Source organism: Oncorhynchus masou, chromosome 9 (assembly GCF_036934945.1).
Source record: "Oncorhynchus masou masou isolate Uvic2021 chromosome 9, UVic_Omas_1.1, whole genome shotgun sequence".
Classification (NCBI taxonomy): domain Eukaryota; kingdom Metazoa; phylum Chordata; class Actinopteri; order Salmoniformes; family Salmonidae; genus Oncorhynchus; species Oncorhynchus masou.
Window position 1 is genome coordinate 29,376,038 of NC_088220.1, and position 25,480 is coordinate 29,401,517.

Below are 25,480 nucleotides of genomic sequence, written 5' to 3' on the forward strand. Positions count from 1 at the left end.
TTATAACATTTCTCGCTTTATCAAAACTTTCTTTGATATTCCGGGTAGAGTATGGCGGCAGAAGCTGCAGTAGCCTAGCGTGTGTGCTGTTTAACAAATGTTAAATTGTGAAAGCAAGATGTGTTTACAGTCATGACATACAAACACAGTACACACACAGTTTCACAGCGAACTCTTAAGTGAGCTTAATGTTTTTCTTCGTTTTTCTTTGTATTTCATTAAAGAGAGTTTAGAATTGTGTTTAAAGTGTGAAATAACTACATGTGTTTGATCTATCCTCAACAAAATGGTATCTTTATAAACTAAACAAGGCCCATACTATGCCAGCTACAAGATTGGAAAAATACATTTACTGTATATTACAGTAAAAAAAAAAAAATTCTAATTCAATTTTAACACAGTAAATATGGATTGTAAACATTTTATGACGAGTGTCACTAGTATATCAGTAATACAGTGTGATTAACATGGCACATCATTGCTTCCTTGTGATGTTGGGGGAGAATTTGAAGAAGGTGAGAGGAAAGGAGGGTGTACACCATTGAAGCCAATTAACAGAAGAGGAGCAGAAGAGACTCCAACCTGACCGCTGGAAGAGAGAACCAACTCACTGTACAGGCTTAGATTTGTTTTCAAGCTATAACATATATCATTTCATTAAATTAATAAAAAATCGTTAAAAATATTTAAATTAAGTCAGTCAAAAATGATTATTGATCAACTAGTAGCACACGTGACAACATTTTTACCATCCATTTTTACTGTGTTACAGTTGAATTAGAATCCCTCAAAGTTTACGATAATAGGACAAAACAAGTATTTTCCCATCTTGGAACTGGCATAATATGAGCATGTTATGCTTTGCGATATTGATGACAATGGATGATTGATCCATTAGTGGCTCACATGTGACAAAACATCTTTAAACGGGCATAATATGGGCATCGTATGGTATGCAACAGTCATCACACTGGATTAATTATCCACTAGTGGCTCACATCTCAAAATATGTTTACCAGACATTTTGTCTGTGGAAAACTTGAGTTACATACCCTCAAAAGTTCACTTTAATATACCGAGTATACAAAACATTTCCATGACATAGACTGACCAGGTGAATCCAGGTGAAAACTATGATCCCTTATTGATGTCACGTGTTAAATCCAATTCACTCAGTGTAGACGAAGGGCAGGAGACAGGTTAAAGAAGGATGTTTGTGTATGTGTGCAGGGTGAAAGGGCAAGACAAAAGATGTATGTGCCTTTGAACGGGATATGGTAGTAGGTGCCAGGCGCACCGGTTTGAGTGTATCAAGAACTGCAACGCTGTTGGGTTTTTCACTCTCAACAGTTTCCCGTGTGTATAAAGAATGGTCCACCACCCAAAGGACATCCAGCCAACTTGACACAACCGTGGGAAGCATTGGAGTCAACATTGGCCAGCATCCTTGTGGAACGCTTTCAACACCTTGCAGAGTCCATGCCACGACGAATGATTCTGAGGGCAGATGTGGGTGCATCAATATTAGGAAGGTGTTCCTAATGTTTTTCACACAGTGTAGAATAACCAATTATTTAACCGATATTTTAAACTGGCATAAAATGGTCATCACACTGGGTTAATGATCTACTAGTGTCACACATAAAAAATAAAGTATACCAGCCATTTGTACAGCTATTTTATATATGTTTTTTACATAGGCGTCATCAAAGTTCACTGTAATATAACTATACTGAGCAAAAATAGAAACACAACATGTAAAGTGTTGGTCCCATGTTTCATGAGCTGAAATAAAAGTTCCCAGAAATGTTCCAGACCTACAAAAATATTATTTATCTCAAATTAAGTGAAATGTATTTACATCCCTGTTAGTGAGCATTTCTCCACATCCCTGTTAGTGAGCATTTCTCCTTTGCCAAGATGATCCATCCACCTGACAGGTGGAGCATATCAAGAAGCTGATTAAACAGCATGATCATTACACAGGTGCACCTTGTGCTGGGGACAATAAAAGGCCACTCTAAAAATCTGCAGTTGTGTCACACAACACAATGTCACAGCTGTCTCAAGTTTTGAGGGAGCGTGCAATCGTCTGAGTCAAGCCACCCGGACAGCTGATGAACCTGAGAAGTATTTCTGTCTGTAATAAAGCTCTTTTGTGGGGAAAAACTCATTCTGATTGTCTGGACATGGCTCCTAAGTTTTATTTAATTGTATTTAACCTTTATTTAACTAGGCAAATCAGTTAAGAACATATTCTAAGTGGGTGGGCCTGTACCCTCCCAGGCCCACCCATGGCTGCACCCCTGCCCAGTCATGTTAAATCCATTAATTAGGGCCTAATATATTTATTCCAATTGACTGATTTCCTTACATGAACTGTAACTCAGTAAAATCGTTGAAAATGCTGCATGTTGCATTTATATTTTTGTTCAATACTTTAAAAAAAGATAAAGAATGTGGGACAGATCAACTAAATGTAGTTAGTTAACACTAACAATAATTATATCATTTATCAAAAATGAAATACAAAGAAAACATATTAAGCTCAAATAGATCTTGCTCTGTGTGTGTGCGTGTTAGTGTGTGTGTGTATATTATGTCATGACTGTAAACACGTCTTGCTTTCACAATTGAACATTTGCTAAACAGTACCCTTGTTAGGCTACTGCAGCCTCTCGCTACCCGTGATATCAAAGTACATTTTCAAAAGGCCAAAATGAAATAAACGATTTGGTATAATTTCTATTTTGGACGATTGAATATACCTGTGCTTCAAACTGGTTGATTGGAATGATTTGTAGCTATTGTCTATCTGCTCTATCCTTACAAGAAAATACGCGATGCCGTAAAGTGTTGTGTATTCACGCACCAAAATTCAGGAGGAAGCTAAGCGCATATAGCTTGACTGCTGCCGCGTTAAAAAAAACGTGGAGCTCGGAATTCAAGATAACTGGAAACGCGAAAAAAAACAACTCCGACTGGGGCAATTCGGTTTGAACGGTCATCCAACTCGAAATTCCAAGTCGGGAACTCGGGCCTCTTTCTAGAGCTCAGACTTTCCGACGTTAAGATCACTGACGTCATGATTTGACCTCGGTTTTCTTTCGAGTTCCCACTTGTATTGAACGCACCGTGCGTTTTTCGCGTGTCGGCTCACTTGACCGCAGTGAAATACCCAGTGACGTAGCAGTATATTCAACTTCTTCTTTGCCATCTATAATCATCAGTCCAAAACAGTTGCAACGAGAGTTTCCCTCCCGTTTCGTTCTGTTTAAGAACGTTTTTTCCAAATAATCGGCGAAATGAATGGAATGTTCTAATATAAGGATAGGACTGTTATTTCAATTTTGCCCTGTCGATCAAGTGTTGGAAAAACTTGTCAATAATCAACTGACTGGCTTTCTTTTTTGTTGTTGTTGAATTTTACCCCTTTTTCGTGGTATCCAATTGTTTTTTCTTGTCTCATCGCTACAACTCCCGTACGGGCTCGGGAGAGAGGTTGAAGGTCATGCGTCCTCTGATACACAACCTAAACAAGCTGCACTGCTTCTTAACACAGTGCACATCCAACCCGGAAGCCAGCCGCACCAATGTGTCGGGGAGGAAACACCGTGCACCTGGCAACCTTGGTTAGCGCGCACTGCGCCCGGCCCGCCACAGGAGTCGCTGGTGCGCGATGAGACAAGGACATCCCTACCGGCCAAGCCCTCCCTAACCCGGACGACGCTAGGCCAATTGTGCGTCTCCCCACAGATCTTCCGGTCCCGGCAGGTTACGACAGAGCCTGGGCGCAAACCCAGAGTCTCTGATGGCACAGCTGGCGCTGCAGTACAGCACCCTTAACCACTGCGACACCCGGGATGCCCATGACTGGCTCTCTTGATGTCTATAGTATTCTCTCTGGTATGCAATCTGGTTTCCGCTCAGGTTATGGATGTGTCATTGCAACCTTAAAGGTCCTCAATGATGTCACCATTGCCATTGATTCTAATCAATGTTGCACTGCTATTTTTATTGACTTGGCTAAAGCTTTTGATATGGTAGACCATTCCATTCTTGTGGGCCGGCTAAGGAGTATCGGTGTCTCTGAGGGGTCTTTGGCTTGGTTTGCTAACTACCTCTCTTAAATAGTGCAGTGTATAAAGTCAGAAAATCTGCTGTCTCAGCCACCTCCTGTCACCAAGGGAGTACCCCAAGGCTCAATCCTAGGCCCCACGCTATTCTCAATTTACATCAACAACATATCTCAGGCAGTAGGCAACTCTCTAATCTATTTATATGCAGATGATAGTCTTATACTCAGCTGGCACCTCCCCGGATGTTGTGTTAAATGCTCTACAACAAAGCTTTCTTAGTGTCCAACAAGCTCTCTACCCTTAACCTTGTTCTGAACACCTCCAAAACAAAGGTCATGTGGTTTGGTAAGAAGAATGCCCCTCTCCCCACAGGTGTTTTTACTACCTCTGAGGGTTTAGAACTTGAGGTAGTCACCTCGTACAAGTACTTGAGTGTATGTGTAACCGATGTGAAATGGCTAGCTAGTTAGCGGTGGTGCGCACGAATAGCGTTTCAATCGGTGACGTCACTTGCTCTGAGACCTTGAAGTAGTGGTTCCCCTTGCTCTGCAAGGGCTGCGGCTTTTGTGGAGCGATGGGTAACGATGCTTTGAGGGTGATTGTTGTTGATGTGTGCAGAGGGTCCCTGGTTCGTGCCCGGGTATGGGAGAGGGGACGGTCTAAAGTTATACTGTTACATTGATGCTGTTGACCCGGATCACTGGTTGCTGCGGAAAAGGAGGAGGTCAAAAGGGGGGTGAGTGTAACGGATGTGAAACGGCTAGCTAGTTAGCGGTGGTACGCACTAAATAGTGTTTCAATCGGTGACGTCACTTGCTCTGAGACCTTGAAGTAGTGTTTCCCCTTGCTCTGCAAGGGCTGCGGCTTTTGTGGAGCGATGGGTAATGATACTTTGTGGGTGACTGTTGTTGATGTGTGCAGAGGGTCCCTGGTTCGGTCCCGGGTATGGGCGAGGGGACGGTCTAAAGGTATACTGTTACATATGGCTAGCACATATCTCAGCACATATCAGCACATATCAAAGCTGCAGGCTAAAGTTAAATCTAGACTTGGTTTCCTCTATCATAATCACTCCTCTTTCACCCCAGCTGCCATACTAACCCTGATTCAGATGACCGTCCTTCCCATGCTAGATTACAGACATAATATATAGATCGGCTCCTTTTAGGACACATCACTGCACTCTATACTCCTCTGTAAAATGGTCATCTTTTTATACCCGTCACAAGACCCACTGGTTGATGCTTATTTATAAACCCCTCTTAGGCCTCACTCCCCCTATCTGAGATATCTAGTGCAGCCCTCATCCTCCACATACAACACTTGTTCTGCCAGTCACATTCTGTTAAAGGTCACCGAAGCACACACATCCCTGGGTTGCTCCTCTTTTCAGTTCACTGCAGTTAGCGACTGGAACGAGCTGCAACAAACACTCAAACTGGACAGTTTTATCTCAATCTCTTCATTCAAAGACTCAATCATGGACACTCTTACTGACAGTTGTGGCTGCTTTGTGTGATGTATTATTGTCTCTACCTTCTTTCCCTTTGTGCTGTTGTCTGTGCACAATAATGTTTGTACCATGTTTTGTGCTACTATGTTGTTTCTACCATGTTGTTGTTATGTTGTGTTGCTACCATGCTGTGTTGTCATGTGTTGCTGCCTTGCTATGTTGTTGTCTTAGGTCTCTCTTTATGTAGTGTTGTTTCTTGTTGTGATGTGTGTTTTGTCCTATATTAATATTTTATTTCTTTTTAATCCCAGCCCCCATAGGAGGCCTTTTGCCTTTTGGTAGGCCGTCATTGTAAAGAAGAATTTGTTCTTAACTGACTTGCCTAGTTAAATTAAGGGTAAATAAAAAATGTAATACATATATCTATGGTAGCACCTGCCCCCTGGTGACCATTATGTAGTATGGTAAAGCTGGGATGTTAACTAACAACATTTTACATTAAATTTGAGTAATTTAGCAGACGCTCTTATCCAGAGCGACTTCCAGTAAGTAGTGAGTGCATATACAGTGGGGCAAAAAAGTATTTAGTCAGCCACCAATTGTGCAAGTTCTCCCACTTAAAAAGATGAGAGGCCTGTAATTTTCATCATAGGTCCACTTCAACTATGACAGACAAAATGAGAAAACAAATCCAGAAAATCACATTGTAGGATTTTTAAAAGGGGGCCTCGCCAGGCAGCCAGTTGCCCAACAAAGCCTGAGCCACACGACAAAGAAATGGCATTCACTTTCTAGCACTTATACGTTTGCTACTATCTGGTACTAAATTATTTTCTACTTGATGCAATGTAAAATACCTGGTGACTTCAGTACCGTAAAAAAGTGCAACCCGTTTCTACCTTGTAGTATTCGACATGGACATGACTTCCCGTATCCCAGATATGACTTCCCAACTACAATAAAAAAACTCAGGTACAATAATACACAAGATGTCCCATTTCTTGATTTTATTTTAACTGGACACAATTGTTACACAGAATCTTTTCATATATCTTTAGTTATTTTCACATATATCTTTAGATTTAGTTTTTTAAACATCAGTGTAACCAAACTTAACACCTAAAAGCATCTGTAAAACAATACCGTCAATACCGTCACCCTGTAGTGCAATTTACAGTTCAAACTAAAAACAGCTTTTGTCTGCAAAAATATACATATTTATTCATTTAGCTTTTAACTGCTATTTAGACTTGGTAAAAACGTAAAATACCTTTATTACGGCAAATCAAATAAAAACACAGAATTGACAACATAAGTCATCTATAGGCACATTAGCTCAAAATGGTCTAAAAATGCCTAGATGGAGATATTCAATCACTGCACCAGCAGGAGTGGACCACACATCATGTTAAACACTTTGACACACAGGTAATACCACCAAGGTTCTAGAAGCACTTGAATGAGGCACCACGTGGAGGTTAGGTCAAATGACAACACAGAATGACACTTTGGGCTGAAGGTTCATCGCACAGCAACAGGCACAAATGATGCAGAAGCTGTAAACTTACTACGATATACACATAAGCGACATTCAACACAAAACAGTACCTTGGGCATTGACGCAATGCTGTTATGGAGTTTTCAGTGCGGCAACATTGAGGAGAAATAAAAAATGTATTAAAATAATGGCACTTTTTAGTGCAAACACAAAAATGTTATGATTGATAGCCATCAAACTGTGTGCTGATGCATTTGCCAGCAATCAGTCATCACTTCTTCCATATATATTCAAATCATCCCTTGGTGTGGACATTCTTCCGTCTTATGAGAGGGGTGAAAGGGGCATTCCTATTGGAGCATTATCTTTGGAGTGGATTGCTTTTGGTGATGGAGTTATGGTGTGACAAAACCTCACAGCAATGGTTGTAAAAGACGGACTATCCCAATGAGCACTGCAGAACAGAGCTGACCACTGACACCAAAGACAGATACCAAAGATACTTATTGATCTAAAACCAATCCTTGTCTTCACATACTGTATACACAGAAACACTTTATGTTTCTAAATGGAATAAACAATCTCATATTACAGCTAAACAGCTAAAAACATCACCATGTTTACTCCCGTTTTTCTTTTACACAGGCTGTTGACTGTACATGCATTTCACAACACAATAGCTGTGTCCCCTCAGTCTAAAATGGGTTCATGTCCTTGTCATAAGTCTCTATGGTATATAGTGAGTATATATCCAAGCCCTTCATTTACTAGTGTTCAGGAAGGAGAAGAGACAAGGAAAGTAATTACGATGATTGGAACACAGCCAATGAGGAACCACAGGTGAAATCACCACAGTGGGTGTGTTTACTGGGCCATGAGGACCCAACTGTCTCGGATCCTATTCATTCAAGCCCAGTTAGCTGTCAATGCAACTGGGAAATACTGTGCTTTCACAAATACTTTCAGACTGCATAAAAGGACTGCAGATTCTGACTCAACCACAACACCAGCTTACCAGTTTTGATTGAATAGGGCCCGAAGCTGTTAGTGGAGTGAATGATTCAAACGGTTTGCTACACACTAGCACCAAGTCACAAAAGTGAGTCAACTTAGAATCAATCAAATACTGTTCCAGCGACATCACGTGCTGGAGTGTAAAAAATGAGATCCTCCTTCAAATGAAGGAGTCATTTCATGACTGCATTTCTTGTAATTACTACATCACCAGGAATGCGGACGAAGTGCTGACAACAAGAGAACAGGTACTCAGGCGTACCATCTCTACTATGGATGAAACATGGCCTCCAGGCCAAGCAAATGACTGGAGAAATACAACACAAGTCTCTCTAGTTTATAATGCATATTTAGGATTGGCTGGTGGTCTCCTCCCTGCATTCATTCCATCAGCTAAAAAAAAATGAGCAGCAACAGAGATATGTAAAACAACGAATGGAGTGCAACATTCAAGTTATGATTCCATTCAAACACAATGATACTTATGTTTGGAATACATTTGTGAGGCATTAAGTGAGGTGAGTACTTATTCTGCAGCGAGGGTGACTGCTACAGAGACAGGTTATAAACAATAGGAGGAACTTGGCAACAGACTTGAGTATGCACTAACTGAATATTAAGATGGGAGTGTGTTTGTCTGTGCGGATGTGCATATTTCTGAGGCTACTGTCGTAAGTCTCCACTTGGAATATTGATTTTCCTCAAAGTATTACAACTGCATGAAACATGTACGTATAAAATAACATGCAATGTCTCACATGCACTTCCTAGAATTGTTATTGAATGGCTAGTGGGGTTTTAGGCAAATAGTGAGTTTTTTTCACTCTAATATACTACACGTAAGCATTTTTACTTTGGTAAGTTGTTGTTTTACATTAATACTAGTACTTTGTCAAATCAAATACTAAACTATTTGTCAAGTAGTAGAATATTTGCGAAATACTAGCCTATTTGTCAAGTAGTAGCCTATTTGTCAAGTAGTAGGTCATTTGTCAAGTAGTAGACTATTTGACGTTAATCCAGCAAGTAGCTTGATGTCTGAACTTTAAAAAAGCAACAATTACACTTTACCGTCTGGTATTTACTTTGATATTACACGGTAACACAGTAATTACATGTTGTCCATAAACACCTCTCGGTTTCTTGGGGACTCATTGTAACCACCTGGTACCAAATGCTATAGTACCAGATAATACCACGGCCAATTGTTACAATGTATTTGTCTTCGATAAATGCCAGGCCATACCAACTCTGAAGGACTGCAAAAATAAAACAAACTAACAAATCAGACAGGAAGCTAATCTGAATGATCTTAACTGGGGCAACCGAACCCAACAGAGGTGAAATTGATCAGCAGTAAGATGAGAATGAGAGGGACTGCTAAATGCTTGTGATATCTCCTCCTTTATCAATGTAACACTCCAGGAGATGACAGTGCTAGCTACGCAAACCATCTGAGAGCCTATGGGACACACGGGTCCCTGCCACAGCTGTTTAGAGCAGCCAACAGGCCACCGTGCTCACAAGGTGACACCAAGGAGCAGGTGTTTGGGGGGGCATCAGTGTCCCCCATCACTGGACGAAGGGCTTTCGGATCGCCTCTCTTTCAGGCTGGCAGGCTGCTTCTTCTGTTTGTGTTTGGACTTCCTCAGCATCCGTACCTGAACACAGCATCAAGGACACGATAGCTTAACAGAGCTTTACTTTATAGACAGCTATGGGAGATTTGCGTCCATGGTGAAGGACACCACAGTAAAGTTGTAACTATTTGCCCCATTATAGTAGGAAAAAGCTGTTACCTTTGGGCCTGCTGCAGATATGATGATATTTCCAGGGGCCTGGATCCAGGGCTCTCCATCCACCTGCACAGGGATGGGCTTGGTCACTGTGATACGCACGTAGTTGCCCTGGGCGAGACGGATCCCAGAACGCATGCCGCCCTGCACCTGGCCCTGGACCACACAACACAAATATATCTGTATACAAACCTCATTCATGGTATCCTGATTTTAACGCTGTACACGGGAGAAAACATTCTGAAACACTGGGATCCTTTTTAGCACTGATGTCTCTCTTCTCTGTGGTATCAGGACATACATGGTACTCAACAGAGTAAGGGCAGTAGGTGATGAACTCACCATGTGCACTACCCCGGTCACCCCCACCACCTCCAGCATGCCATCGTCAATGCGTGGTTTCCCGTAGCGCGAGTCACCCTCTGATCCCCACAGGTCTGCCCCAGAGCCCCAGCTGAACACACACACACACAGTTGTAAGTACTGACTGTGTTTCAGATCTTCATGTACTTTTAGGTTTGTGTGAGTAAGGGGACTGTGTGTGAGGCCATTCCTCTTCATGAGCATGCATCTTGAAGTGAATGTCATACGTGATGAGTGTCTGACTGTCAACCGCGTGTAGAGTTTAACCCTGTGTGTTTTTGTGTGTATTTCCTACCTGGGGATGTTTAGGAAGATGAGGCCTTCTATGCTGGGCAGTTCCACTTCTTGTTTGTCCACCTGCAGTTTAAGGTCCTTGTGAAGGTTCCGTGTGTGGCTCAGCTTCTGCAGACCCGCCTTCAGGTACACACCTTTGTTATGGAACCTACATACCACAGGAGGTTGGTCGCACCTTAATTGGGGAGGATGGGCTAGTGGTAATGGCTGGAGCAGTTTTAGTGGAATAGTATCAAATACATCAAACATGGTTTCCATGTGTGTAATGCCATTCCATTAGCTTCGTTCCAGTCATTATTATAAACTGTCCTCCCTCAGCAGCCTCCACTGCTACACACACACACACACAAGGATAAGTCGTTTTGGGGATGTTCTCTTTTTTGAGACATTTTAAAGCAGCTTCTTACTGGAGGTGGTCTCCTACCTGCTGTTGAACTTTCCTGGTTCTTCTTCACGGGCATGGTGGAAGTCCAAACTGAGCTCAGCATCGATGCCCAGACCAAAATAATTGTTCATCTGCACTATCTGCAACAAGGGAGACCACCAGTAAATGAATGACCAGGACGACCAGCGTGCCCATGCATCAACTGAATAGATTGAGTTGAGTTGATTTTATTTTTACAGGGACAGTGCACATTAATCAACGTTTCAGTAAAAGTGTTGGTTTTAGCCAGCCGGCTAATTTTCAACCGCAGTCCCTGGGCAGGTTATTAAAAACAATTACAATATAGACAATAGTAACATAGGACAAGCAAGACATAGCATACAGACAGAGCAACATAGGACAAGCAAGATGTAGCATACAGACAGAGCAACATAGAACAAAAAACATCAAGACAATATTCATAAAAGCAACAAAGTGTTTCCACACCTCACAAGTTACAGACAACAGACATGGAAAGCAGTAAAACACAGCTAGGGACCAAGATCTCTTGGCATTATAGTTATGATTCAAATGATAACTATTGCCATTGTTATATCTGCATTCATCTGATTGTACCTTTGGTGGTTCCAGGAAGCCGTTCTCCTTGCCGTCCTCTGTGACTTCTTGTGCATCCAGCAGGATGGTCCAGCGGTCCATCTGCACCTCCTCCGCCTCGTCTACAGACACAAGGATGTGGTGGGGGTCCTCTCCACTGTAGCCCGCCCCCCAACGGAGGATCCGCGCCAGGTCATTACCTGATGGAAGGCATTGGGGGGAGAAGATATTGGGGGAGGGGGGGGATAGTTCAACTACTGATATATGCTGATTAAAGCTAACTTACGCACACGACAGTGATCAGAAGAGAAGGGTGTGTCCTCTCACCTGTGCCCAGTGGGACAATACCAATGGGGGGCTCAGGACAGACCAGCTTGTGTCGGATGGCCTCCAGGACCCCCAGGACCCAGCCCACCGTCCCATCTCCCCCACACACCAAAACCCGGAAGCGGGGTACCTCTCTAAACGTGTGCAGTCTGTGGAGGATAGAAAAAAAGAACAAAAAATGAGATAAGGTGCTTGTTTCCTTGGTTAGAATTATAGCCTAGTAAGCTAGTTAGATATATCTATCTATTTCATTGGTTAGAATTATAGCCTAGTAAGCTAGTTAGATATATCTATCTATTTCATTGGTTAGAATTATAGCCTAGTAAGCGAGTTAGATATAACTCTTACATAAATAACAATGTTTCTATTATTTTCTACAACATATATATTTAAAGTCAATCATGTATTCGCTGGTTGGCTAATTTCTTTGTGTCCGTGTCATGGCTAACAAACATACATAGTAGAAAAAAACTCCTTCCAAAGACCTTGTGGAAAAAACATTGCACAATACAGACCCCCCTTCGACAAACACAACAGCTCTCACATCACACTGCTGAATGAGGCTAACCCCCACTTGTCTCACCCAGGCAACGGTCCCCCGTTGGTCATGTCAAACACTTGGTGGGGGTTGAGAAGCTTCCGGAAGCCATAAAGAAGCTCTTGGCCCTTCAGCCCGCCGCTCTTGGGGTTGACAAACACCAGTAGGGGCGAGCCACCTTTGGGCAACTTGTTGTGCTGCAGGGGAGTTACAACAGCAGCACAGTCAATGGAGTAAAGCAAGCCAGCTTCTTTAAAAAGGTCTGGTCATGTAAATGACACATTCAATTGGGATCTGGGATTGTTTACTTCACATTGATGCAGCATTACCATGATCTCTGGGATGACTAGGGAGGTCAGCTGCTGGTTGCTGACAGACGTGTCTTTGGCTAACATGTAGATCCTCTCAGCCTCAGAGAAGCACGATATCTGCACCACTACTGCACCTACAACTCAGACAGACAAGCAAACCTCAGGATGTGATGTTGCATAACAAGCACTGTAAATATGACCTCTCATATAGCCCAGACTGGCACACATTCAATGTTATAATGACATTTAGTACTTTGGATGTATTGCACAAAACATTCTCCACAAATAAATAGTTTATTATAATAAAGACATCGCAAGATAAATGGCTGTGGGCCATACAGCAGGCTTGATATAAATGGCCCATTTAGCTCTAGGGAAGTGGCAGCTGCAGTGGGACACTCACAGTCAGTAAGAAAGAGGCTTATGTAACACTGAATGGGGCAGGACCCTGCTGCAGTGGCCTGCGGCAACAGAGGAGCGACTTGAGCAGTGTCAAGCAGGGACACACAGCCCAGAACAGACCGTCTGTTTCAGAGCCAACTAAAGCCTGTGTGTCCTGAATGGGGATGATGTGGAATGAGGGCACAGGGAGGGGATTGTGGGGAGAAAAGAGTGGGATGAGATGGAGGGGGGGTGGAAAAGGGAAGGTGGTGCTCCACTGGCTGTTTCCATGGCGACATACCCACCTTGGCTCCCGTAAACATGTGTGATGGTGACCAAGTGACCTAAGGAGCAGATTCAAATCTAGTTAGTTAACAACAGTCTTAATCACATTTCAATCAACTATAGTCTATTTCAAGGGAAATGTTCAGGAGGATTTCTGGGGTAAAGCGGAACAACACTGAATACCGTGGGATTCCATCCGTTTTAATTCTAGAAAAGGAGCAGCATGGTGATGCGATGTGTGTAGACTCACTCTTGATAGCTAAGTGCTCCTGTAGCAGGTTGGTATATTCCTCCTTGCTCAGTTGTACAGGCAGTCCCTCCAGCAGCAGGTTGACCTGCACAACTTGCTTCCTGCTCTCCACGATGTAGAAACGGGTCTGGTTCATCTGCCTTAGGGAGATCTGTCAGAAACAAAAAGACAAAGATAAACACACACGCCTGTTCATAAACACCTACACACACATACAGTGCATTAGGAAAGTATTCAGACCCCTTGACCTTTTCCACTTTTTGTTTTTACGTTATGCACACCCAATCGCCCATAAACATAAATGTCAGGTTGAAGTTCCTCATACCTTCCTTATCTCCTGCAGTTTGTACAGTAGCAGCTCCTGGCCTGTCAGCCCTTGTCTCTGAACTGAATGTAGAGAGAGAAATAACACACCCCGTCAATGAACTTTGATAAAATACAGTAATGAAGGCATATAATAAACAGAGTATGACACTTGCTATGTAAAAACCCAGCCTTGGTGTATAGGTCTGCCACCTCCCTGTTTCCTGTTTCCTGACCTTGCTTACTGCCCATGTAAACCTCCACAAGGCTGAAGCTTGATGGGTCTTCGTCCTGGAGAAAAGAGCATCACCAAACAAGAGTATTGAACGAGGGTTGTCATTAACAGATACGTTTATACAGTCAGAGCAATGGAGTCTCTAGTACAACCATTAATTGCAATTTCTGTGAACAATACTAGTGCCAAGGTATGTGCCAAGCTGCAGTTAAGGTGGACTGGGTGTGTTATGTTGGAGACCTGCTGGTAAGCTGTACCTGTCTTCCCAGTTGAGTGAGGACCTCCTTAATGACAGAATCCACTGTGCTGTTCTTGGAGATGGAGATGGATATGTACGCCACACCAACCCTGTAAACAGAGCCAGGCAGTAGAGATGGGAGATAGAGGTATGGTATAAGGGCAGCTTTTACCATGGGAACAACTCATTAGGCATCAGCAAAGGATTGTTCAAAAAGGAATGCACTTTTAGGGAATAGTCATTTGAGATTTGCCCAATGACTAAGTATTGTCCCCCTGCAGTACTCACTTGAGCCAGCCAGGATAAACCTTGAGGACCTCTGTGTCCTGGGGTTTGGCCCTTAGAAGCCACGCCTCAGGCACGTTCTCCTTAAAGATGGCCTTTTCGTCAGGGGTGCCGTTACGGTTAAGGATGTCATTGCTGTGTAGAGCCTGCTGGCCGTTGTCTTGGAGCTCGTAGTCCAGCGAGTCATCTGGGATGTAGAAGGTCCTCAACGCTGACTCCTGCAGACAGGGATTAGATCAGTGATCATCCTCCTGGAGAGACCTACTGGGAGTGCAGGCTTTGACACACCTGACCTGATTCTAACGACCAGTAGTACTTAAACACTTCGCATAGTCAGCGGTGGAAAAAGTACCCAATTGTCAGTAAAGTAAAGATACCTTAATAGAAAACAACTCAAGTAAAAGTGAAAGTCACCCATTAAAATACTACTTGAGTAAAAGTCTAAAAGTATTTGGTATATACTTAAGTATTGAAAGCTAATTGCTAAAATATACTTAAGTATCAAAAGTAAAAGTATAAATCATTTCAAATTAAGCAAACCAGGTCATTATTTTCATTTGGATTGTAGTGAAGTACATGTTGTCAAAATTATAAATAGTAAAGTACAGATATGAAGAAAAAAACGACTTAAGTAATACATGAATGTATTTTTACTTAACACCACTGCTGACCAGCTGAACATCAGGACCTTGAATCAGGTGTGACAGAGCAGGGCTAAAGGCTACATACACAGCAGATATCCAGGAAGGAGTGGTGGGAGAAAATAAATGCACTCTAAAAAGAATGAATCACTTGATGGCAGAAAAAAGTGGAAATAATCCCGTGTTAATCCAGTTTTAGGGAATGGGGAGAATCTCACCACCACTTCCTCATTCTTGGTTATCCGAGGAATGGAGACCAAGCGGAAGTGGCTGCGCTTGACTGCATCGTCCCCATCAAACACCTTGAGAACCTGCTTCCCTGAAGTTTGCAAAAAAACACTCTTTAGACAACGTGGGAAATTCTACATGTATGGAACTGTATAATTAGGATAAGGATAGATTACTAAACATTAGCAAATGCTGAACATTGGGAGCGTTAGGACCCGTTAGCTCAGTGTCATGCTCCAAATAGCACACACAGTTAAAGCAACACAAAATACAGTACCAGTCAAACATTTGGACTCATTCAAGGGTTTTTCTTTATTTGTACTATTTTTTACATTGTAGAATAATATTGAAGACATTAAATACTATGAAATAATACATATGGAATCATGTAGTAAGCAAATCAGAATAGATTTTAGATTCTTCAAAGTAGCCACCCTTGATGACAGCTTTGCACACTCTTGGCATTCTCTCAACCAGCTTCACCTGGAATGCTTTTACAAAAGACTTGAAGGACTTCCCACATATGCTGAGCACTTGTTTGCTGCTTTTCCTTCGCTCTGTCGGTCCAACTCATCCGAAACCATCTCAATTGGGTTGAGGTCGGGTGATTGTGGAGACCAGGTCATCTGATGCAGCACTCCATCACTCTCCTTCTTGGTCAAATAGCCCTTACACAGCGGTTGGAACCAAAAATCTCAAATTTGGACTCATCAGACCAAAGGACAGATTTTTACTGGTCTAATGTCCATTGCTCGTGTTTCTTGGCCCAAGCAAGTCTCTTCTTATTATTGGTGTCCTTTAGTAGTGGTTTCTTTGCAGCAATTCGACCATGAAGGTCTGATTCACGCAGTCTCCTCTGAACAGTTGATGTTGAGATGTGTCTGCTACTTGAACTGTGTGAAGCATTTATTTGGACTGCAATTTCTGAGGTTGGTAACTCTAATGAATGTCTCCTCTGCAGCAGAGGTAACTCTGGGTCTTCCTTCCCTGTGGCGGTCCTCATGAGAGCCAGTTTCATCATAGCGCTTGATGGTTTTTGCGACTGCACTTGAAGAAACATTCAAAGTTCTTGAGATTTTCCGGATTGACTGAACTTCATGTCTTAAAGTTATGATGGACTGTCATTTCTCTTTGCTTATTTGAGCTGAGCTGTTCTTGCCATAAAATAGACTTGGTCTTTTACCAAATATAGCTATCTTTTGTATACCATCCCTACCTTGTCAAAACACAACTGATGCATTAAGAAGGAAAGAAATTCCACAAATTAACTTCTAACAAGGCACACATGTTAATTGAAATACATTCCAGGTGAATACCTCATGAAGCTGGTTGAGAGAATGACAAGAGTGTGCAAAGATGTTACCAAGGCAAAGGGTGGCAACTTCCAAGAATCTAAAATATATTTAGATTTGTTTAACACTTTTTTGCTTACTACATGTTTCCATGTGTGTTATTTCATAGTTTTGATGTCTTCACTATTATTCTGCAATGTAGAAAATAGTAAAAATATAGAAAAACCACGGCATGAGTACAGTTGAAGTCGGAAGTTTACATACACTTAGATTGGAGTCATTGAATCTCGTTTTTCAACCACTCTACAAATTTCTTGTTAACAAACTATAGCTTTGGCAAGTCGGTTAGGACATCTAATTTGTGCATGACAAGTAATTTTTCCAACAATTGTGTACAGACAGATCATTTCACTTATAATTCACTGTATGACAATTACAGTGGGTCAGAAGTACACTAAGTTTACTGTGCCTTTAAACAGCTTGTAAAATTCAAGAAAATTATGTCATGGCTTTAGAAGCTTCTGATAGGCTAATTGACATCATTTGAGTCAATTGGAGGTCGATCTGTGGATGCATTTCATGGCCTACCTTCAAACTTAGTGCCTCTTTGCTTGACATCATGGAAAAATCAAAAGAAATCAGCCAAGACCTCAGAAAACAAATTGAAGACCTCCACAAGTCTGGTTCATCCATAAAAAAGCCAGACTACGGTTTGCAACTGCACATGGGGACAAAGATCGTACTTTTTTGAGAAATGTCCTCTGGTCCGATGACACAAAAATAGTACTGTTTGGCCATAATGACCATCATTATGTTTGGAGGAAAAAGGGGGAGGCTTGCAAGCCGAAGAACATCTTCCCAACCGTGAAGCACGGGGGTGGAAGCATCATGTTGTGGGGGTCCTTTGTTGCAGGAGGGACTGGTGCACTTCACGAAATAGATGGCTCCATGAGGGAGGAAAATTATGTGGATATATTGAAGCAACATATCAAGACATCAGTCAGGAAGTTAAAGCTTGGTTGCAAATGGGTCTTCCAAATGGACAATGACCCCAAGCATACTTCTGAAAGTTGTGGCAAAATGGCTTTAAGGACAACAAAGTTGAGGTATTGGAGTGGCCATCACAAAGCCCTGACCTCAATCCTGTAGACAATTAGTGGGCAGAACTGAAAAAGCATGTGCGAGCAAGGGGGCCTACAAACCAGCTCTGTTAGAAGGAACGGGCCAAAATTCACCAAACCTATTGTGAGAAGCTTGTGGAAGGCTACATTTACATTACATTTAAGTCATTTAGCAGACGCTCTTATCCAGAGCGACTTACAAATTGGATACTTGAAACGTTTGACCCAAGTTAAACAATTTAAAGGCAATGCTACCAAATACTAATTGAGTGTATGTAAACTTCTGACCCACTGGGAATGTGATGAAATAAATAAAAGCTGAAAGAAATAATTCTCTCCACTATTATTCTGACATTTCACATTCTTAAAATAAACTGGTAAGACTAACTGACTTAAGACAGGGAATTCTTACTAGGATTAAATGTCAGGAATTGTGAAAAACTGAGTTTAAATGTACTTGGCTCAGGTGTATGTAAACTTACGACTTCAACTGTAGGTTTGTCCAAACTGTTGACTGGTACTACAACTTCTTACAGAAACGTTAGGGACTCTTATATAGTTGAAACATGGGAATAATTGTATTGGTTTTGATGTGACTTCACTGATCACAGGGAAACATTACTGGCCAAATACACGTGACAACTTATCCTCTCTCTACCTGAATCCGCTGTGGTTGCCGGCTGGCTCTCCTTTGTAGTTGCTGGAATCTGGGTGTCAACTTCGTCCAGGTTATCTGATGAAGCAAAAGTGTTAGGTATAGGTAAGTGAAGGCAAACAATGAGGAAATATAATGAACGTTGCATTTGTTTTCCCACATAGTTTACACACGTGTGAAACATGGAATGCTTTTTTAATTTCAAAGTCAAGCACAGTTTAACGTTGCTCATCTTGCTTGACAAATGACATTGTGTCTGACCTAGAACAAGAGACAACGACAAGTTGACACTTGCTCAAAGACAGACGTCATTCCTAACAGCCTAGAAGTAAGAATGTTTATAAAGGGACTGAAAAGTTGACTGTGTGGTATTGTCAGAGAATTAATTAGGCCGAGGTCTCACATTTTCAGAACGGAAACTCAGCCATTCAGTTACAGTGCCATTGGAAAGTATTCAGACACCTTGACTTTTTCTACATTGTTACATTACAGCCTTATTCTAAAATGGATTAAATTGTTTTTTTCTCCCCTCATCAATCTACACACACTACCCCATAATGACAAAGCAAACACAGAAATGGTTGCAAATTTACAAAAAAAATTAAACTGAAATATCACATTTACATAAGTGATCAGACCCTTTACTCAGATATATTTATTGAAGCACTTTTGGCAGAGATTACAGCCTCGGTCGAGTCTTGTTGGGTATGACGCTACAAGCTTGGCAGACCTGTATTTGAAGATTCTTCTCTGCAGATCCTCTCAAGCTCTGTCAGGTTGGATGGGGATCATCGCTGCACAGCTATTTTCAGGTCTCTCCAGAAATCGGGTTCAAGTCCGGGCTCTGGCTGGGCCTCTCAAACACATTCAGAGATATGTTCCAAAGCCACTACTACGTAATCTTGGCTTTGTTCTTAGGGTCGCTGTCCTGTTGGAAGGTGAACCATAAGCTGCTCAGACTGGGGATCTCTCTGTGCTTTGCTCTGTTCATCTTTCGCTCGATCCTGACTATTCTCCCAGTCCCTGCCGCGAAAAAAAACATCCCCACAGCATGATGCTGCCACCACCATGCTTCACTGTAGGGATGGTGCCAGGTTTCCTCCAGACGTGATTCTTGGCATTTAGGCTAAAGAGTTCATGCTTGGTTTTATCAGAACAGAGAATCTTGTTTTGCATGGTCTGAGAGTCTTTAGGTGCCAACCAAAAGGTTGCTGGATCGAATCCCCGAGCTGACAAGGTAAGAATCTGTTGTTCTGCCCCAGAGCAAGGCAGTTACCCCACTGTTCCCTGGGCTCCGAAGACGTGGATGTCGATTATGGCAGCCCCCGCACCTCTCTGATTCAGAGGGGTTGGGGTAAATGCGGAAGAAGCATTCAATTGTACAACTGACTAGGTATCCCATTGCACTTTTATTGATGCGTGGCTTCCATCTGGCCAGTCTACCATAAAGGCCTGATTGGTGGAGTGCTGCAGAGATGGTTATCCTTCTGTAAGGTTTTCCCATCTCCAAAGAGGAACTCTGGAGCTCAGTCAGAGTGACCATCGGTTTCTTGGTGACCTCCCTGACCAAGGCCCTTCTCCCTCGATTGCTGATTTTGGCCGGGCAGCCAGCTCTTGGAAGAGTCTTGGGAATTCCAAACGTCTTTCATTTAAGAATGACGGAGGCCTATGTGTTCTTGGGGACCTTCAATGCTGCAGAAATGTTTTGGTACCCTTTGCCAGGTCTGTGCCTCAAAACAATCCTGTCTCAGAGTTCTACAGATAATTCCTTCGACCTCATGGCTTGGTTTTTGCTCTGACATGCACTATAGACAAGTGTGTGCCTTTCCAAATCATGTCTAATCAATTGAATATACCACAGGTGGAATCCAAGTTGTAGAAACATCTCAAGGATGATCAATGGAAACAGGATTTAATTTTGAGTCTCATAGCAAATGGTCTGAATACTTATGTAAATAAGGTATCTGTTTTTATTTTAAATTAATTTTCAAAACTTTCAAAATACCCATTTTTGCTTTGTTGTTATTGGGTATTGTGTGTAGATTGATGAGGAATTGTTTATTTATTTAAGCCATTTTAGAATAAGGCTGTAATGTAACAACATGTGGAAAAAGTCAAGGGGTTTTAATACTTTCCAAATGCACTGTATATCTTATTACTTTCTTAATTTACTTTCCAATGTGTATATTTTGTGTGCACACTGTCTATATTCGTTTGAATGGTAATGTCTGAGTGTGAAACAGTTGCTTAGAGGATGTGGCTTTGGGTATGGGGGTGGGGATGGTTAATGGACGGTGGAGACCAATGTTCCCTCAAAAAAAATTCAGCACTGAGCAAATTTCAGGTCTGCTGAGCGCAAAGTTGAATGTTGTGAAAATTCTGTGCAACTTCCAGTGCGCGTTTACTGTTAACACTGAGGCTGCACCTGCTTTAAGTTACAGTTTTAACAGTGGTTCAGTAGGCTACTGTGGTTATTTGGTCATAATGTAGGCCTACCAGAGTGGCCTACTATCAAAACAATAGAGAAAATGAGATGACTGAACATTTTGTTGTGTTGTGTGTTGCAAGAAACCACTTTACAAAATAAAATGCATCATTATTCCCATACAATTATTACAGAGAATCAGACAAATGATGCTACCCTCTGCCTAATAACTCCTTTGCTTATTAAATCATGTCTGTCTTAAAAATACAACACTACCCCTTTAAGACAAACAAAAATCTCTTTACCTGACTCACTTTCAAAGATGTCTAGAAATGTACACATTTTGTGCTCTTGTAGAACTATGCAAAATGTCTTGCATAGTTTGCTTTGTTTCGGTATGTTGCATTGAAAGCTGCTAATATTGCGTTGAGTCGATCACAATTGCCACAATAAAGGAAAACGCTGATAGTGTCAGCAGGGAAAACTCTAGAACAGTGGCCACCAACCTTTTATGAGTCAAAACGCAAGCCGAGATCGACCACTCAGATTGTTTTTTAACGTGACTTAAAAATGTAAGCCTACGCAACATTAACCAATTAAAAACAGTACTGTAGCAACAAGGTTTGTGCAGTAAGCTATAGGCCCAATACATTAACACCACATATTGGCTTTGCCAATGCATTGTTTTTAAAAATGTATATTAAACAATTTGAGGTAGGCTGTATGATCACACCGGTAATAGATCAGTTCTTGCATTACTTGTGAAGCACAGCTGAGTGAGCATACATTTAAATAATTAGCTTTTTATTTTACTGGGCTGATGGTGCCTGCATCTGATAGTCAGTCTCAGTGGAGGGAGAGAGCAGCAGACTGAGGTTCCTCCACTGACACTGACCAAAAAGGGACACCGAAACTCGAGTCGGACCGCATTATTTCTGCTTCATGCACAAATTCATGTTGTTGCTCTTATGAACAGAGAAAGTGAAATATTCCTTGATATTAAAAAACACCCAAGCCGCTAATAATAATAACAATGCAAGCCACTTTCCTCCTCGTTCATTACTGCTGCAGTGCTTGTTGTAGAGCTGAGTGGAAATAGGAAGAACTTGCATTTTATGGCTTATAAAAGTGTTGAATACAAAGTGTTGACAGTGCTGAGTAAGAACTTAAACATGAACTCACTCATAAAACCAGCAGCTCTTTGCTGTATTCATTGACAGTCTCTCTCTAGTCATGGTTTTAAACATTTTGAAATCTCACAGTATGAACTTTGCTGTAGCTTTTTAATTGTAATTTATTTATTTAACTAGGCAAGTCAGTTAAGAACAAATTCTTATTTACAATGACGGCCTATCAGGGAACAGTGGGTTAACTGTCTTGTTCAGGGGCAAAACAACAGATTTTTACCTAATCAGCTCAGGGATTTGATCCAGCAACCTTTCGGTTACTGGCCCAACGCTCTAACCACTAGGCTACCTGCCACCCCAGCTATGCCTGCTACGTTACTGCAGACACAGTAATCTGAGCCATCCGATTGTCTAGCGGTAGGCCTGTAGTGTACTTGATTTGCTCTTCAGGCACGTCGGGAAGGCAGAATTTGTACCTTCAGACACATGAAAAGGTTCAAAATGGCAATAGTTCGCCTACCCGGCGCCCAGTGTAGCTGAATCACATGCACCTACCGCCAACAGCCTGAGACGAAAAAAAAAAGGAACACAAGGCTTTATCGTTGTTGTTTTTCTTCAACAGAAATGTTTGCCGATCAACTAGGAAGGCCTTGGAGATGGACCGGTTGGTGACCACTGCTCTACAAAGTTGAGTGAAGTTTGCAGCTTAGAGGGAACATTGGTGGAGACCACCAGCTTACCCAGGTCATTCTGGCAGCTCTCAGAGATGCGGTAGCAGTGCATCTTGCTGAAGTTCCGCGAGCATATTCGCACGCAAGCGGGGTGAAGGAGCATGCTACGTAGACGTCCTAGGCCACACTCTGGAGGCACAATGACATAACAGGCAGCGTGTGTCTGCAAAGGATGAAACAAACACATTATTAACTATAGTTTGTTCTTTAGTGGCGGTACATTTGGTGTCATTTTGAGGCTTACCGTCATACCACACCACTCGCACCGCATCCCCGCCAGGACGTCCGAGGAGCCACAGGTGCGTCGGCAGACCTCACAGCGTGCACCTGAGGGGATGTTTCCCTCCCGCCAGTGGTGGTGAAGCGTATCCTAGGACAAGAAGAGAGAAAAGGAGACGGAGAGAGAGGTGGTTGAAAAAGCAATGAGTGAATTAGTCACCACATCGGAATACACTCATTATCCTGCTGGATTTGCTTTAATGTATATCTGGCTGGACCAAACATTTGATATTGCTCAGCACAGCAGTAATTTCTCTCACATCGTTTCAGTGTGCTTGCTCATGGAACTCTTTGGCTCAAGATGATCCCTCCCTGACCGAGGCAGGTTATCAGTGTTAAAGCTACAATCTGTAACTTAAATTCCGCCTCAAAAGTGCTACTCTTTCACTAGTCTTCTGTTTTGCCTCTTTGCCTACTGAGAATACTGTACCTTTCCAGCAAACTGTGTACATTCCCAGAACATTCCCTAAGTTTCCCATTCAGTTTTTTCAAACATTGGAATGACAACATTCCCAAATATTTTTGCGAAGAAAATGCTTGAAATGAAATATCCTTGGAATGTTCTTCTAACATTCATTAAAATGTGTATTAATTACCATATAACATTCCCAAAGGTTGTCATTAGGTTGCCAGGGATTGTATTAACACAATGTTCCGGTGAAAGCAATAGAAAAGGTTCTAAGAAAACATTACAGAATGTTCTGCTAATGTTGATGGAGATTAAAAACAAGCAAGGAATGCTCTCATGAAATTAGTGTGACGTTATGACATGATTGTTCCAATAATGTTTTCTAAACATTCTTCAGCAATGAGGCCTGGATTCAATTAAATTGGTTCTGAGAAAACATTACTGGAATGTACTGCTAACACTAATGGAGATGTCATCCGATACACCTACCAAGGTATAGGTCTTAATTTGACCAGTTTCTCACAGCAGGAAAATAATCCTGCAGCACCAGGAAATTTGAATTGAAATGTGGATGATAATTAAGGGACATTTTTGTATGGGTTAAATACGTTTTTCGTTAGAACAAATCAAGTCTGAAATTTTAAAGTGGAAATTACAAATTTAAAAGCCTCGAATACACTACAAGTTGTCATTTCCTGCAACAGGGTGGTCAAATTAAGATCCTGTATAGGCCTAACAATTAATGATGCGTATTGATAACAACAAACCACCCAGCAAACCAGAAACATTCCCAGAACATTAGCTAACATTCCCATTAAGTTCTAGTTAGAGTTTGAGCTAACATTAGGATGATAACGTCCCACAAACATTCAAAGAAGGTTTTTTGATCACCACAACCTTTTTCTTAATAAAATGTTATAAATTAAATATTGGAATGTTCTCCTAACATTCACTAAAATGTTGTTCACAACATCTGTAAAAACTACCACAGAACATTCCAGTAAGGTTCTCATTAGGTTGCCAGGGAATGTATTAACACAATGTTCCGGTAATGTTCTTAGAACATACTGCCGCAAACAAAATGTGGGCACAACAGAAGTGGTTCTAATGAAACAGTACAGGAATGTCTGCTAATGTTGATGGATGTTATTTAAAACATCTATAAACAACAAGCAAGGAATATTCCTAAAATGGTCTCAAAAAGGTAGTGTGATGTTATGACATGATGGTTCAAATAACGTTCCCTGAACATACTTTAAAATGTTGGAGCAATAGAATTTGTAAAAAAAGAAGAAAAAAAGGTGTCCTGGTATAGTCAGCGAATATGGATGGAGACATTACTAACAGACATTACTACTAACACCTAGAACAAAGAAGAAACAGTCCTGCGAGACTCTTATAAAGTTATTACTGAAGGTTAAGACATGACGACACAAAATTGCTCTAAAAACCTACTTCAACAATAACGGAAGTAGTTCTGAATGCTGCAATGTTCTGCCTATATTGATGTGTAATGTGACATTATTAAATGATGTTGCCAAACTTTTAAACAAATGGCATTTTAATATTCTTACACCATTATATTTTATTAAGGTATTGTCCAAACATAGTGCCTTCAGAAAGTATTCATACCCCTTGACTTATTCCACATTTTGTTGTGTCACAGCCGGAATTCAAAATGGATTCAATATTTATTTTTTCCCCTCACCCATCTACACACAATCCCCCATAATGACAAAGTGAAAATGTGTTTTTAAACATTTTGGCAAATCTATTGAAAATGAAATACAGAAATATCTAATTAACATAAGTTTTCACACCTGGGTCTATACTTTGTAAAAGAGTGATTACAGCTGTAAGTCTTTCTGGGTAAGTCTCTATGAGCTTTCCACTCCTGGATTGTGCAACGTTTGTCAAGCTCTGTCAAATTGGTTGTGATCATT

General features: G+C 41.5%; 1 protein-coding gene across 1 annotated transcript in view; it reads right to left on the reverse strand.

The window, feature by feature from the left end:
- Positions 1-6,524: 6,524 nt before the first annotated feature.
- The window catches only part of LOC135545801 (diacylglycerol kinase theta-like), a 28,386-nt gene continuing 9,430 nt past the window's right edge, over positions 6,525-25,480 (reverse strand). The window contains exons 5-23 of the mRNA XM_064973692.1: positions 23,094-23,219; positions 22,859-23,012; positions 18,570-18,644; positions 15,489-15,589; positions 14,633-14,847; positions 14,364-14,454; positions 14,108-14,162; positions 13,894-13,955; positions 13,569-13,719; positions 13,339-13,377; positions 12,671-12,786; positions 12,387-12,538; positions 11,804-11,952; positions 11,498-11,676; positions 10,922-11,022; positions 10,499-10,645; positions 10,183-10,294; positions 9,844-9,996; positions 6,525-9,705 (exon numbers count right to left, since the gene is read on the reverse strand). Coding sequence (XP_064829764.1) covers positions 9,604-9,705; positions 9,844-9,996; positions 10,183-10,294; positions 10,499-10,645; positions 10,922-11,022; positions 11,498-11,676; positions 11,804-11,952; positions 12,387-12,538; positions 12,671-12,786; positions 13,339-13,377; positions 13,569-13,719; positions 13,894-13,955; positions 14,108-14,162; positions 14,364-14,454; positions 14,633-14,847; positions 15,489-15,589; positions 18,570-18,644; positions 22,859-23,012; positions 23,094-23,219 — 2,280 coding nt within the window. The 3' untranslated portion in view covers positions 6,525-9,603. The remainder of the gene's footprint in view (positions 9,706-9,843; positions 9,997-10,182; positions 10,295-10,498; positions 10,646-10,921; positions 11,023-11,497; positions 11,677-11,803; positions 11,953-12,386; positions 12,539-12,670; positions 12,787-13,338; positions 13,378-13,568; positions 13,720-13,893; positions 13,956-14,107; positions 14,163-14,363; positions 14,455-14,632; positions 14,848-15,488; positions 15,590-18,569; positions 18,645-22,858; positions 23,013-23,093; positions 23,220-25,480) is intronic.